Source organism: Lampetra fluviatilis, chromosome 20, assembly GCF_964198595.1.
Source record: "Lampetra fluviatilis chromosome 20, kcLamFluv1.1, whole genome shotgun sequence".
Lineage (NCBI taxonomy): Eukaryota > Metazoa > Chordata > Hyperoartia > Petromyzontiformes > Petromyzontidae > Lampetra > Lampetra fluviatilis.
The window spans coordinates 13,801,040-13,817,850 of NC_136294.1; the positions used below are offsets into that span (position 1 = coordinate 13,801,040).

The window sequence follows — 16,811 nt, forward strand, 5'->3', positions numbered from 1 at the left end:
GAGGCAACGTACATTATGCATTATGCGAGCCCTTTGAACTTGTCCTTCCTGTCTATTGTGTGTATTAAAATAGCCGTACCAACGGTAATCTCTCTTGAAGTATGCGGCCCTTTGTGGGCATGCATTTAAATAATGTATTATTTGATGATTCGCTTCCACGCAGCACTAAGGCGGTAGCTATCCGAACAGTTAAATTTATTTTTTATTTATTTGAATTTCGATAGATTATCTAATGAGTCTTGGCCAGTAGTAGATAGTTTTGCACAGAACTTCAACATTATCAAAATCAATTGAGTGTCCTTGTTGGCACGCGTGTTCTGCTACTGGTGACAGTTGTATTTGGGATAATTTAATATTTATCTGATGTTCTTTTAGTCTCATGCTGATCATTCGTCCTGTTTGCCCAACATATTTACCACACGTGCAGTTAATCCTGTACACCTTCTGTTGATAGCTTCGGTAATACATCTTTTGTACCAGATATTCAATTCTGTATTTTATGTACCGTGCCACATCTGACTCGGATGTTTTGTTTTTCCAAACATCTGGCTAGTTTATCAGTTACTCCCGCAATGTATGTATTTTGATTGTTTTAATTACTTGGGCAGTTTCAATGCTCGTGTTATTTGATTTGGTTTTCACATTCAATGCCCTATTGATTTGTGCATCATTGTAACCGTTCATTTGCAGTGCTTCTTTAATATGTTGAATTTCCCTTCTCAGACTGTCACCATCTGACACTTTCTTAGCTTGATGAATGAGCGTCTTGATAAGAGCAGATTTCTGTACGGGATGATGGTGCGACTCTGCATTCAGATAGGCGTCAGTATGCGTTTTCTTTCGGTAAGCACTGTGTTATTTTACCATTTAGATCCCATCCGAGCAGAATATCCAGAAATGGTAGAGTTCTGTCAGCTTCCACTTCCATGGTGAACTGGAGGGATGGGTTTTGCGAGTTGAGATGATTTAGAAATGCGTTCAGTGTATCTTTGCGGTGTGGCCAGACACTGGACTGCCGATTGTTGCAGATGAGAAGAGTACAGACTCATTAGCATAAAAAGCCTTCAGGCTGGAGTCCAACATTTCTATTGTGAGCGTAGTTGAACCTGACTGTGCCCGGTTTGTCCAGTTTGTCCAGTCCCCATTCACTCTGGCGGGGAAAGTGCTCACTCCAGATATCTGCGTGGCGCTGTGAAATATGATGGCTCGATGCACAACAGTTGCAATTGAACACATGGCCGACTGACATGCTACACACGTGTATATGCTACGCATATTATGCAATGTCAACTGGGAAATGCCATTCAATTTTCCGGTATTGCCTCGTGCTCTCGGTGTGACGGTATTCTTACTCTCGACCGGCGTTCTCGGGAGTGACTGGGCCGCCGCAGCCACCGGTTGGCGCACGGCGTCCATCTCGGACCCCGTGGCCGTGCTGCGGGCGAGCGGAGCGGTGCGTCGCATCCTCCCGCTCGGCCCCCCGATGCTTCCGGAGCTGTGGTGGTGACGCACCGAGTAGCGTGCTCGGCTCGGTCCGCGCGCTCACAGGAAGTGGGTATGGAACTTGTGCAACACGCGTGGGGTTGGGAACGGTGGAGTTCTCTCGTCCGCTCGCGTATCTCGAAACGAGCACTGTACACGCGTGCGCGTGGCAAAACGATAAGGCGGCATCGCATTGGGGGGGCACGGACGATCAGGGTCACGGCGGTGTGAACGTGGGCGGTGCAGACTGCCACAGGCGCTCCTTGTTGCCGATCGTGCATTTGCTTCTGCCTCATAGTGAACGTTTATAAAACTTCAACAGAGTTATTTCCTGCTCATTGGAGCATCGAGCCACTGTCGGCTCATCTCTTGTTTACAGCACCCAAACCATTGGTGTGAATTTCATATTCGTGCGGCGTAGAGATTGTCTCTGTATCAAACAATTGCTGTTGACTTACACGTTAAGTGGTACGCATTTTATTGATCCCGTGACCAGGATTTGAACTTGCAACTTTCCGATTGTGAGCCGCTTGCTCTGCTCTGAGCTAAGTATGTCTCACGTGTATTATTTAGCAGCCACTCCTGCTGCTGCAGTGCCTGGTTGCCTTGTCTAATCGGTCGAGGTATTCCAGACGAAGAAACATAAATTTGGAAACGTCGCTAATTTATTCTCCTTCACTGCTACGCACAACACTCCTGCAGCTGTGTACACATTGAGGAAATACCGGTCTGGGGGAGGGGGGCGGTGAGCGCCCACACCCCACTCAGCCTGATCAAGCTAGCAGCACGCTCGGCACGGGACCGGGAGCACAAGCATCACTGGAGGCTCGATACGGCACTTCAGCCCCCCGTTCACAGAAACGGAAAGCCAGGCGGAGCGCGGCACCAGCTCCTTCCATCCTGCCCCACCCTCGCCACGCCGCCGCCGCCTCCGGCTTTGCCACAGTCACTCCCACGGCGGAGCGGGAGGGGACGCCGCTGTGCAGTCCCGATCGCCGCGCTCGCTTCGTGCGGCCCAATGCTGCTGTTGGGGCCCTCGACTCCTCCGTATCAACCCAATGCGAAAGGCTTTGAACCCCCCGTGAAATAACGCTACTCCAAGATTATCCTGAAACCGAACACGCGCACTCACCGGTGCAATACAGTCATACCTCGAATTTGGTATATGTCGTGTTTTGACGAGAAAAAAAAATGTCTTGGGATACGACGTCTTGCATGGGATACGACGCGCTTGCTCGAACTTGTATGGGTCGAGATGAGTCACCGCGTACAGTACCCGCGTACACAATACTGTTACGGCTCTAACAAGCCGCAACAGTATTGTGTGGAATGACCAGACAATGTCACACTTCAGGAACATTCTTAGAAGAAGGCAAAAACGAACTTCAATGGACAGGTTTTTAGTAAAACTCAAACCTGGTGAGCCTCAACCAGGTCCAAGTCAAGAAAAAAAAACAGAAAAGAGAAAGAAAAAACCCCAGAATTTTAGTTTCCTGAAATTATAATGGAAGGGGACTCTCCTTCCAAAAAATAACATTTCCTCCCCTTCCTCACCACCATCCTCGTAGGCTATCAACTCCCCTCAGCAAGGTAAAGTGATGTTACGTTTAATTTCAATTTATTTTAATTTATTTATGCATTTATTTAAATGTATGCATGCATTTTAGTAATAAGTAGTGTCTCAATTATTTTATACAACCCCATTAATGTATAATATGCCATATAAAATATAATTTCTTATACTCTGGAACAGATTATTTCCTTTCCCTTTATTTGTTATGGGAAAAATTCGTTTGGTATATGTCATTTTCGGTATAAGTCCTACCTTCTGAAACGAATTAACGACGTATACCGAGGTACCACTGTATCTCACAAACCGTAGCTGCCGTTGTGGAGAATATAAATAGCGAAATAAATATACGCAAACAACGCGCCTCCTTTGCACGTCTGTCCCTCGTAAACAAACAAAAGTATTTCTTGCACAAGGCATCGTCCCGACGGCCTTCTGGGAGTGCGTAATGCGAACGGCGGTCTGCCCTTTTTTGTTGTTGCTTACGTTCCGCGCAAGGACACTCGTGGTTACGTTACCACTGCATAATCGGTGGTGGTTTTGAGAAGCCGCACTGAAGCACCAAACACTTTGGAAAAACGCCATTTGTTATGAAGGCCACAAAGTAAATGTGTCATCTGCGTGCCATGAACGGGGGCCTTTCACAGTGTGTAAAACATCCAGCCACCCATGCCCTCCCTACAGCAAGTTTTATGGATGAGTGAGAAGGGAAAGAGGTCCCCTTGAGCACAGATTAGCAAAGGGCTTCACTCAGGACTGCTGCCTATTTGGATTCTCCAAAACCCCGCTGGTGCTTCATTTCCAGTCCTAACATTGCCACCGCTAATTTTCATGAGAGCTCAAGCCGTGAACACAAAGTGACAAACGGAGTCGGCAGACCCCTGGGCTTCACGTTCTCTGCCCCTCAGAGGAGACTGACGGGGGAACCGAGCGGGCATGTGGGCACGCGCGCGGCAGCCGTCTCTCAGTCACACGGTTGCTCGCGTTCGTCCAAAGACATGGCTCTACCCAAACACCCCGATGTGTGTGTGTATATATAGGGGCCCGAGTTGTAGATAATTAGTATCGTAAGAGCTGAGTAATCTCTGGAGACTGCCGCCTAATCCAGCGGCGGCTGCCGCTCTCTAGCTGTGAGGCATCGGAGTAGCGGGTGGGCGGCCCGCTCCGTGGGCAAACACGCGCAGGGGCGGGTGGCGTGCGTGCGGGCGAGTATCCCGGGGGGGCGGCTCGTGATCTGGTTTCCCCCGCACGCGACAGCTGCGGCATTCCGCGGAGGCCCCTCACGGAGCGGGGTGGCACGCTCCTCCGGGGCGACGCGCGGCGGCGGCCTGCAAACTGCGGGGCCTGGCTTCCTTTAAACCCTTAAAGCTGCCGTTTAAGGAAGAATTAAAAACAAGCGTGTTGCCACCAATAAATATATCAGCGCCGCTGTCTCTACGTCGCCCGTAGTTTTTTTCGTTAGCTGATGTTATGAGGCGTGAGAAATGTTTGGGTTCGGGCCACGTAATTATCCATTTGCTAAATCTGGGTATGAGAATCGCTCTTTAATATTACCGCTGGTGAGCTGATACAATAATAATAATCGGCGTTCTTTAAACACTTGTACTTGTGACAGTTTAATTTGTTGGCTGCGTTGGGTGGTGGAGGGTTTCATGACACATTTGGTCAGATCATGATGAGGCCTGACACAAAAAATCTATTTGTCTATTGTTGCGGTTTAAGCTTAATTATCTGAATGTTTTTACTGATCTTATTGCGATCTCAGGGCTATTCTCAACATTAAGATACATTTGACACCAATTGTATTGGAGAAAAAAAAGGCATAGAAATCAATGGAGATCATGTGAGCCACCGTGCGGATTTTTAAACGTATGCTTCGTATTGAATTTGCAGCCAGTGTTTGGCAGAACCCACGCACTGGATCCCTCGCACTGGGACTCGTTCACACTGCGCGGATGAATCCAGAAGATGACTGCCTGGCATTGATGTGTATGCCTAACACCATTACATAAACTCAACACAATACGTTGAACTTCTTTTGCACCGTTCATAGCCAACCGCGCACTACATCCGTCAATAACACGGGCCTGAAAAGGAAATGCTGTGTCTGTAATAGGTGACATTTTGGCCAATGGGGGCCCATCTTCATCGCACGTGTGCTATGGAGACTGGTCGCCCATTATCTTGTTTCTTTTGAAGGCCCACACAGTTGTTGTTGACGAATGTCCAGGTGTGTTGTTGTTTGTGGTTGTGCACCACTTTCCGCATGGCAGCAGCAGCCCCACATAATTAGTGCAATACAGTGACAATTGTTCAAAGAGCACGTTTATACTAAGTGAGCTTGCACAACAGTGTAGGACACAGCTTCACCCGACGGACTTTTGAGCACGAGGATCGCACCACGGTTTGTTCGTGCCCAATTGCGCCGTGCAGGAAAGAATGATCGGCGTAACGCGATGGGCACGAGTCGCCGTGTCGGTAAGTCACATTCGCAGCCTCTGCCTTTACGTCAGGGGTAACTTCCTGGCATAGAATAGCAAATCCTTCCGAGGGTTTCATCCCAAACCCTGGCGCTTTATCCGTGCGGGAAGGCTGCTGGTGGAACGGATGGGGTTTGTTGTTCCGGTTGACTCGGCGTTGAGCGCGAGCTGCCCGCGTGCGTGTGGAATGAGAGATCTCATACGTGGCATTTCAAGTGCTTTGGCCAGGTGTCGAGACGTAGCTGCAATATCACCGTGGCCTTCACAGGAGGGAACAGATACATCTACAATGGGCGAGGCTTTCGGCCGTCGCCCTCCTGGATGTGCTCTGAAGAATGGCAATTGGCTGAAAAGACTCTCATTTGTCGACATTTCTTTGACGAAGGTGGCGAGTTTGTGATGTTTGTGCTTTTGTGCACCGTTGCTGATGCAGCAGCAGCATCACTACCACTGAATAATCGATTTAACTTAGTGTAATGAGTGAAGTTTTTTTGTTTTTACACACTTGCTGAGCACAAGTTTTTGGCCCAACACGTCGAGCTTGCCAGCAACAAACAGCACTGTGATTGTGTGTAATAGATTAGGGTGAACACGTTTTTAACAAGGTTATGATTGTAAGAGGTTGGGAGGGGGGGAAGAGACAATGGCAGGGAATTGAGCAGTGCGAGGGAAGACGCAGGAAGAGAAGTGTTGTGACCTGCAGTTTGGTGAGTTTGTGAGAGTAATTGATTGGGTGAATGGGTGAGTTAGTGAATTGTTGTAACCTGCAGTGTGGTGAGTGGGTGAGTTGTGACCTGGTTGAACACCGTGTGATTGAGACAAAACAGTCGGTCGCTGGGAGACCGATTCCTCAATTAGGGTGGTAACCACGGTAGTAGTGATAGTGATAGAATGGTGACAAGGAGGCGACTGAACGCTGGTGAGCGAGTGACCGGAGTGAATCGGTGAGTGCTGGATCAGCCACCCTGACTGTTGCTCTTCTCTGAATTCTATCGGGTGCAGTGAAGTGGGAATTGGGTGCTCCACTCCGGATGTGTTATCTTGCTTACATGCATTAAGGAACACTTACGTAAGAGCTTATGCCACTTGCGTTTCAGCCACGGGCGCAGCGTGTAGGCAAGCCATGTGCTCGCCGTAGACACACGTGCCTTGTGTGTCCACGCGAAGGGAATGCGCGGGTATCTTGACACGCGTGTGCTGGCTGTATTTTGGAATGTGTGCCTACAGACAGACACAGGTGCTACAAAGTGGCCCATGGGAGGAATTTCTATTCTTTTTGGAAGATGGAGTTTTTATTCGGGATAGTTTAGTGCTACACGGTGGGAGCGAGAGAGGGAGCGGCTAAGTTTATATTGAGTGTGGTAAATTAACCCCATGTGGTGTTAATTTGAAGACTCTCCACGCTGCCTCGAGTGATTGATAAACCATTTGTTTGGATGAGCCCTGAGCGAGCAACCAGGGGCGCAGCCGGCGCGTAACGCGATACGTGTGAGAAGCGGCGACTGAAGGACGAGAGGGCACATGTGGGGTTCCCATCGGGGTCGCCACGTCACCCGCCGCACCGGTTCCACGACGGCACCCACCGTCATCCCGGCGCGTGCCGTCGAGCGCGCCCGCGCGTCGTGTTTTACCCGCGCACGGCAGGACGCGTGCCCTCGGTCGCCGGTGGAAACGAGCCGGTACACCGTGCCGGTGAAAAAAAGCGGCAGAGCATGAGGGACCGCCCGGTGGACCCTCCACGCCCATACGGTGACTGCTGCTTGTAGAACCGCAGGTTGGCACAATTTGGTGACAGGGTAGCGCAGTGGTGACGCTTGTGCCCCAAACAGCAAGAAGTGCCTGGGTTTGATTCCCAACTAGGGCACTTTTCTGGATGAAGTTTGTGCGCTCTTCCCTCCTCCGTTTTTCATGGGTTTCCTCCGGCACCTCCGCTTTCCTACCATAGCTAAACAAAAGACAAAGATACCCCGTTAGGCCTAACAGACTGTTGGGGCAGGTGCTGTTAGCAGGCACCTTATGAAGGGCGGAACTGCACACGAGGGGGTGGGTGGGCAGCACCACGTCCGACCGCCTTTGTCTCCCCAGTGGTGATGTTAACACACTGCACCAGGTACTCATTTGAGGCTGAGTCGACCTAGGGGAGGGCCCACGACCAGTTCAGATTATTGTCACTGGTGTTGTGCCGTGAGCGGAAATCGAACGCGGGTCACCGGGTTCGTAGCACAGCGTGCTATGCGATACACCACCGCTGCGCCCTAGCTAAAGACACACATGCAACACAATGTCACAGGTATTGGTCAAACATCCCAATGATAAAAAAATAACCCTGCAAATAACTCAATTGGGATTAACACACAGCAGAAATATTGCCTGCCGTATTGCAACAAAAAACTTTGCAAGGAACCTGCTGAAAAAGAGTTTTGAGAAAAAATGAGGCTCTCCCGGGCAAACAAGTTCAGTGATCAAATAATATGACATTCTCTTGCCACTTGGGAAACACAAGAATCCCCCTCCACGTGGCTTCCCCGCATGGCTTCCTCCACCGGAGTGAACTGGGCTGGCGGCCGCCACCACTCCTCCAGCCCTGCTTCCCAGACGTGCGGGCTGCTGCGATGAACCCACTCGGCTCGCTTAGATCGATGTTTTGCTCTTATTATGAATGAGATTCTACGTTAAATAACAACCCATGCGTTTTAACAACCCTGGGGCAGTTTATTAGCCTATGAATAAAATATTGAGTTGTAATTTTTTTTAAAGCACTGCAGGGAGAATAAACAATATTTATTATCGAAGCTTAGAAAAATTGCATTTGCTGAATTTAAAACGTGAAAATCAGATTTCCCAATAACTCGTTCCCCGAGATGTTGTTTGGACAAACTGCAGTCGTTCGTTGGGCTGCATTTCCTAAGGGGATGTTACAGGTAGGAACAACAGGTTCCACACTGCCCACCAGGGGTTATTTGTCTGTCTGTCGTGTATAGCCACGCCCTCGATTTGTATTTCATTGAGCGCTTCGGGCGGGCTCAGCACCACGTGACGCGCCGTCCCACGCAGCTTTCACCGCGTGACACGGATCGCACGAAAGCGCTGTCCAACCAAGTTCCTACCTGCCCACTCCGAAGGAACGTGTGTTTGTGGCAGAGGAGTGGGCTTCATTGCTCTCGAGGCCTGCTCCAGACCTGCTGCTGCTGAAGCCAGCTATGCTGCTGTGCTGATGCAGCCATTCTGCTGCTGCTGCAGCAGACTGGCTGCAGGCGGGAGGGCGAGGGCTAGGGCGGGCGGGATTGCTAGGGCGAGGGCGGACGGGAGGGCGAGGGCGGGCGGGAGAGCGGGAGGGAGGGCGAGGGCGGACAAGAGGGCGAGGGCGGGCGGGAGAGGGTGAGGGCGGGCGAGGGCGGACAAGAGGGCGAGGGCGGGCGGACAAGAGTGCGAGGGCGGGCGGGCGGGCAGGAAAGCGAGGGTGCGGGCGGGAGAGCGAGAACGTGGGAGAGCGAGGGTGGGCGGGAGAGCGAGGGCGCGGGCGGGTGGGAGGGTGGCGCGGGCGAGAACGTGGGCGGGCGGGAGGGCGAGGGCGCGGGCGGGAGGGCGAGGGCGCGGGCGAGGGTGCGGACAAGGGTGCGGGCGGGAGGGCGCGAGCCGGGTCTCTGACCATGTGGAACTTGGTGATGAAAAGAGGCTGGAGAGGAACATCGCATAGCCGGTGCCCACAAAGAGAAGGGAACAAAAGCTGACATGTGCGCAAAAGAAGCGCGCAGAGGACGCGCGCTTAAATTACACACAGAGAGGGACGCTTGCATTGGAGAGCAGTAACAAATAAGACATCTATAGACTCCATAAGAGGTTTTTGGGTTAGATCGCGTAAATATATAAATGTGTCGTTAAAACCCGCCACCACCCGACAGCCAACTAGTAAGGGTTGTCACGTTAACAGAACATGCCAATTCGTCACTCGTACAGCACACCGGTGTGTTGGAGAGCCAAGCCACAACATTTACAGACTGTCAGAACAGTCATCAGTAGGCTTAGGCAGAACACATGGTAATAATCATAATGACAATGACGTAATTGCGTAGAAATTCTAATGTGCACAGTTGTTGACTCTCAGAGGGAGAGAGAGAAGGATTCAAAGGCACGGGAAGCCTCAGACAAGCGCGGGCGAAGGCAACCAAAACCGGAGCCAACAAAAATGTCCAGTTCTGTGGTCCGATGTTGGGATGTTTGGCCAAGAAAGGGATAATGGCTGATGGACGAACCCGCTAATGGAATACCGAGCCGTAGGAGGGAGCGAGCACTGTGGAGACAGCCACGCCATCGGCTGTTGTGGTGGCTGCCTCCATTGCTTCGCTCCGCTCGGAAACCGGTGGCCACGACGTACTGCCTTGGCGAGGTTCGCTGGCTGAGCGCGAGGTTCGCTGGCTGAGCGCGAGGTTCGCTGGCTGAGCGCGAGGTTCGCTGGCTGAGCGCGGGGTTCGCTGGCTGAGCGCGAGGTTCGCTGGCTGAGCGCGAGGTTCGCTGGCTGAGCGCGAGTTTCGCTGGCTGAGCGCGAGGCTCGCTGGGTGAGCGCAAAGCTCGCGAGCGCCCATGCTCCGAGCCACCCCGGGTAGTTCTGTGTTGGGGGTTCTCCTGTGAGGCATTGCTGGCTCTCGTACGTCTTGGTGTTTTTTACTTTCTTCGTGTGGTCTTGGTGAGACCAGGCTGTGGGGGAGGAGGAAGAGGGTTGGGGGGTAAGATGAAGACTTAGTATGATTGGTTGTGTCGTTGGTGCTGCAGTGGGTGACAGCGCGTGGGGTTTGAAAGAGGACGTTGGCTGCCGTTGGGGTGGTTTGGATGACGGCGAAGCCCTGGAGTCTCCCCGGTGTCGTTTTGTAATCGGCTCAATGGCTGGGAAAGGCCAAACCTTCCATTGTTCGCACGCGGTGCAATGATGAGAACACTTCGCTCGCTGTGCGTCCTGGCGTGTCGCGTAACCTGCCACGGAAGCCGATGCGCAGGCGACTGCCACCGGCGGTGGCGGCTAGATTCCTCACCGATGGTTGTGTGTGTGTCATGCACCCTCCTCCGCCCGACACAGCCCAGGAGAAACTTTGATGTGTTTTGTTGTTGTTATGCATTCCACGTGTGTTTTGTTTCGGACGCGTCCTGATAAAAGTTTTGGTTTTTAAGGAAAGCAGCTTTTTGAGATTTGCATTAGTTAGGAGCGAGTTGCCGTTGCAGCATAAGTCAGGGGGTAGTGACAGGGACACGCACCCTGGGGCCTCGCAATCCTCACCAATCTACGTTTACCCCTGGATTCCTTCTCCTCCTCTGTGCACCGAAAATACGGTCGTGGCGTTGTGGGGTGCTCTGGGTGTTTTTAATGTGGCCCTGCGTTGTGGCCTAACCCGGTGCTCGCTTTCTACCGCTCATGCTGTAGTTGAAGTGTTTTTATGACGTAGTCATTATTATTTTATTGTTTTGTAAGGCAAGGAGTCTCGATGGGTCTTAGGCATCGACACTTTTTCATGACTTTCTTGGGTAATTTTTCAGCATTGATATGTTAGACCAATGGCAGATGCATTGTTTTTTTAATTTTTTTACCTATGGAAATAAATCGGAGAACCTGGACGAAACCCATGCAGAACAGGGAGAGAGCATGCAAACTCCACACAGAAGGGAGCCTGAGTCAGGAACCAAACCAAGGCCCTTGTTGTTGTGAAGCGAGAGTGTTACCACTGGGCCACCACCCACCCTGCTGCCCTTTAACTGGCGAATGACTGTGCAGAGAAGGACACGGGAGGAGTGGCACCGCTCCCTGCTGCCCAACGCCAGCTCCTCAACAGGAAATTAAACCAAACCTCTCCTGTGAGCTGCCGAAAGCGGCGATCGATCGAATTTAAATTGCCTTCTGTTTATGATTCTGCGTCACCATGACCCTGGTGTCTGTGCGTCACCCTGGCTGTGCATCACCCTGACCCTGCTGTTTGTGCATCACCCTAACCCTGATATCTTTTGTGGTTTGTGTGATGCGCAGATGCCAGCGCAACTTTGTGGGCATCTACTGCCAGCTGGATAACCGGTGCGCCAGCTCGCCGTGCCAGAACGGCGGCACGTGCAGCACCGTGGTGCGGGGTGGTGTGCCGGACTACGCTTGCGAGTGCCCGTTGGGCTTCATGGACCCCGTGTGCCTCACCCCCGCCGACAACGCCTGCCTCGGTGTGCCGTGCCACAACGGCGGCACATGCCGCCTGCTCTCCCTCCACAGATTCGAGTGCCACTGCCTCCTCGGGTGGAGTGGTACGTTCCACACGCCAGCCTGGGTAGTACCGCAGGGCGATCGCGTGAGGCGGTGCGAGACTCGCTTGGCGGGAGGGAATGGGATATGGGTTGACTGGCAGATGCACCGACATGTGCTGCCCACTGTGTGAACGGTGGTACATGGCCACGCATGCACACTGCTGTTACACACATGTGCCTTTGGTACGCAAGGTGTTTTTTTATGCTCGGTGACATTCACGATCCACAGTGATATCCACCTCAAATGAGCATCTAGGCGGTGCTCATCTCCTGTTTACCACCCTGAGCCTGTGGTTGAAACTACAAATTCCTATGGCGGGGGTGAGTATACCCTTAGCACAAGCACTTTATTTTTGACACAAAGCAGTGCTCATTTTTTTCCACCCCAGAGGGATGATGGGCCGAGTCAAACCCCCCCCCACCCCAGAGCAGGAATTGAACTAACCCTGACTCTCCCCCGTGCATCTCCGTCTCCGTGTTCGTGACACAGGTAAAACGTGCGAGAAGGCCGACCCGTGTGCCTCCAACCCCTGCGCGCACGGCGGTGCCTGTCGCGCCGTGGGCTCACGCTACGCCTGCGCCTGCCGGCCCGGCTTCTCGGGGCCCATGTGCCGCGCCGACGTGGACGAGTGCGCCGCCAGGCCCTGCCGCAACGGGGGCTCTTGCGCCAACGTGCCGGGCTCGTACGCTTGCGCATGCCCCGCTGCCTACACTGGCCGCCACTGCGAGACGGCGTACGTGCCCTGCGCCCCGTCGCCCTGCCTCAACGGGGGCACCTGCCGGCAGACGGGCGACACGGCCTACGACTGCTCCTGCCTGCCAGGTGACGGCTACCACGTGCCGCGGGGTCGCACTCGGGGTTGCCGTTACGACGGCGCGCTTTCCCAGGGCCGTCTCGCCGAGTCTCCGCTCGTTTTTCAGGAGGGTCCTGCTGAGTTTGCGCAGTAAGGGGGGGAGCGGTATTGCTGTCGTGTGCTACCGGACCTGCCAGTCAGGACGCGTCAGTTAGGAAGTTCCTGTCAGGAGCTGCCAGTCGGGACGCGCCAGTCGTGACGCGTCAGTCAGGCAACTCACCCTTGCTGTGGCACGTGCCTTTCTGCCATTGAACCTTACCAGGGATTGAGACTGGTTATTTGAACTTTGTCTGGCACATATTCTGGTATGTGCTGTCAGTTGGTGACTTAAAGTTATTCAGCTGTGTAGCCTCATAACGACCACTCATGTCTACTGTGGGGCTAAAAATACCCCCCAGAGAGAGCTCCACTGGTGGGTATTTTTGTCTTTGTCTTCCACCCTGCCAGACATCTTGGAAGAGGTGGTCGTAACCACACTTTACCCCACCACACGCGGCCTGGCCGATTGACTAACCGTGGTGGTATAATTTATCCTGCTGAGTGGACAGAGGTGGGAGATTGAATAAACGTTTCCCTATTGTTTCAAGTGCCACTCCAGGAGGTTGAACTGGTGACCTCTGGATTGCGAGCCCAGTGCGCTAAAACCACTATGTGGATTCATCTTCTTGGTTCTTTCGGTAAAGTCACGTAGAAGGGAAGTAATAAAATAATAAAAATAAAACATAATAAAACAATTCTCACGACGTTTCGGCCACAACGCAAGCAGCCATCCTCAGGCGAAGAATGAAACACCCCAAGCTTGGAGCGTATATTTAAGCTGGGTTAGAGGGGGGGGAGGTGGGAAGAAGAGCGCCTAAACAAAATAATTTGCATATCAAGAGGAATTCAGCATATGGAAAATGCGTAGGAGGTGGGCGGGGGGGGTTCCAAATCAATACTATGCCCGTGCATTATGCAGGATTAGCAGCATCAAAGGGGGGGGGGAAGGGGGGGAGCATTAACAAAGGAAAGGAATGTTAATAGTATGTAGCTGTAGTTACTAAACAACCACGTAAAAAACTACAGTATAAACTGCATGACAAACTAAAGTATAAACTACATAGCATCATCAGTAAACTTACTATACTCTACAATAAGCTGAGTTACTAACAGTAAGTAATACATGAAAAATTCTACGTTGTAAAAAATTATATAATATGCTTCCATCTAAACTTTATTCTCTTACATCACACGCGTCTATACCGTACTATATACTTCCATAGGCAAAACCAACATTAAATTACATACTGTATTGCTATAAACCACCCTATACCTTATACATTTTTAATATAACACTATGTATTATTCTACCCACCCTAATGTGTATCAAAATGGTTTATTACGTCCTTCCAGTGATTGCTAAGCCAGAATCCATCTTCTCGGTTAAAATTGTCTCTGTGTTTGTAAATGTGGATCGCCTCATGTACGAATCTCTCATGATAGCCAGATGGCTTGCAGAGAACCTCTGTCTTGGAGAAGTCAATGTCATGTGAGCCCACTGAGTTGTAACAGTGATCTGCCACGGCTGAGGTGTTTGTCCTACAGTGTTTCAGGTCAGCTTTATGTTCACGGATGCGGTCCGAGACATGTCGTTTGGTTTCCCCAATGTAACTGCTACCACAGAGGCAACTTAGTTTGTAGACACCAGGGTACTGTATGTCTGGAACCACATCTTTTACAGACGGTACCAGATCACGGATTTTATGTACTGTGTTGAATCGGACCTGGATCTTGTGTTTAATCAGGATTTTGGAGATCTTTTTTGTGACCCCAGCAATGTAGGGTAAGGTGATGGTCTTGAAAGGCTCCTCAACAGGATCTTTCTTGGTGGTTGGAGTGATGGCTTTGCGGATTGTGTAGTCGGAGTAACCATTAGCCTTAAGAGCTTGGCGTACGTGTTTGAGTTCACTGGAAATGTGTTCATGGTCGGAGATGCATTGGGCTCTATGATATAGAGTCTTGATGAGAGAATTCTTCTGGGATGGATGGTGGTGGGAATCCGGTTTTAGATAAGCATCCGTGTGGGTGGCTTTCCTGTAGACAGAGTGGCTCATTGAACCATCAGGTCTCCTTTTGATTAGGACATCCAAAAAGGGTAGCTTGCCATCATTTTCGACTTCCATGGTGAATCTGATGGCTGGGTGTATGGAATTGATATGGTCGAGAAATTGGTCTAGAGCAGGCCGGCCATGTGGCCAGATGACAAAAGTGTCGTCTACGTACCTCTTCCATAAGGTCGGGCGTAGAGTCGCAGTCTGGATGGCGTCCGTCTCAAATTTCTCCATGAAGATGTTGGCTACAACCGGAGATAGGGGGGAGCCCATTGGGGTGCCCTCAATTTGCTTGTAGAAGGTTCCATTCCAGGTGAAGTATGTATTGGTTAAGCAGTGTCTCACCAGGGGGGGTACCCCAGCATTCAGTCCTTGATGAACCAAGTCTTCAATGATTGCGATGGTGTCAGGCACAGGCACCTTGGTGAACAAGGAAACCACATCAAAACTGACAAGCAGGTCGTCTGGGGACAGGGCAATCCCCTTGATTGTTGATACCAGGTCAGTAGAGTTTAGTACTGCAGAGGTGGTTTTTCCAGTGAAAGGCCGTAGGATTTCGGACAAAAAACGAGCCAGTTTGTAAGTCGGGGAGTTGATAGTAGAGACAATGGGACGAAGAGGTGTATCTTCTTTATGTATCTTTGGCAAGCCGTACAATCTTGGTGGCCTGGCTGCAGAAGGTTTCAACGAGAACTGTTTGGTCTGATCAATTAATGCGGTTGAAGCAGAAATGATGTTGTTGGTTTTGGAGACGAGGCTGTTGGTGGGGTCTCTTTTTATTTTTGTATAGCTGCCATCGGTGAGTAGTTCTTGAATTTTGTTGTTGTATTCTATTTTGTCCATGATGACAGTGGCATTGCCTTTGTCGGCTGAGAGGATGACAATGTCATCCCTCTTTTTTAATTGAGCTAATTCAAAACGCTCATCTTTGCTGATGTTGCTAGCTGGCATCTTAGCGTTTTTGAGGGTTACAGAGATTTCCGATCTTGCTACGTCTGCAGCGATGTGACTCAAGCCCTTGAGAGCTACATCTACTCGAGCAATTATATCATTAACTGGTATGTGTCTAGGTGTGACTGCAAAGTTTAGTCCTTTAGCTAAAACGGATTTCAAACCTTCAGAAATAGGACTGTTACTGCGATTAATTACGACTTTGTTAACATCTAGCTTTTCAATGTGTGGGTCCGGTTTCTTGTTTGAGAGGCGGTTGAATTTGGAAATCAAGTTGTCCTTACATTTAGTCGACATAGCGGCAGCTGAAGAGGCAGTCATTTTTTCCACATGTTCCCAATCCGATGTGGACATTGTTGCACTCAAGGATAAGTGTGATTTGTAGAGTGTCTTGTCTAACTGATCTAGTTCGGTGCGCGTAAGTCTGATTTTCTCTGAGATAAGAGCTAAGCTAGTTCTAGACAGAATTCGTTTCGCATTAGAAGAAGTTACAGCAGCAGATGTTAGTGTAAATGCGTTCGGTATTACCTTAGAGTCGCGGCATCTCTTCAGAAAGGTGAGAGACTCGATTAGCTGAGCCTTCTTGTCCCGGAGCTTGTTGAAGGATCTCAAAGTTATGTGGAAACCCTCCCCGTAGAGGCGGTTAAATTTCGATTTAAAGCTTTCGTGACTGCAGGGATTCATCTTCTTGGTTCTTTCGGTAAAGTCACGTAGAAGGGAAGTAATAAAATAATAAAAATAAAACATAATAAAACAATTCTCACGACGTTTCGGCCACAACGCAAGCAGCCATCCTCAGGCGAAGAATGAAACACCCCAAGCTTGGAGCGTATATTTAAGCTGGGTTAGAGGTGGGGGAGGTGGGAAGAAGAGCGCCTAAACAAAATAATTTGCATATCAAGAGGAATTCAGCATATGGAAAATGCGTAGGAGGTGGGCGGGGGGGGTTCCAAATCAATACTATGCCCGTGCATTATGCAGGATTAGCAGCATCAAAGGGGGGGGGGGAAGGGGGGGAGCATTAACAAAGGAAAGGAATGTTAATAGTATGTAGCTGTAGTTACTAAACAACCACGTAAAAAACTACAGTATAAACTGCATGACAAACTAA

At 50.7% G+C, this 16,811-nt stretch overlaps 1 protein-coding gene across 1 annotated transcript in view; it reads left to right on the forward strand.

The window, feature by feature from the left end:
* LOC144937987 (uncharacterized) overlaps positions 1-16,811 on the forward strand; it is an 88,941-nt gene that overhangs the window by 11,291 nt on the left and 60,839 nt on the right. The window contains exons 3-4 of the mRNA XM_078865664.1: positions 11,543-11,805; positions 12,296-12,628. Coding sequence (XP_078721790.1) covers positions 11,543-11,805; positions 12,296-12,628 — 596 coding nt within the window. The remainder of the gene's footprint in view (positions 1-11,542; positions 11,806-12,295; positions 12,629-16,811) is intronic.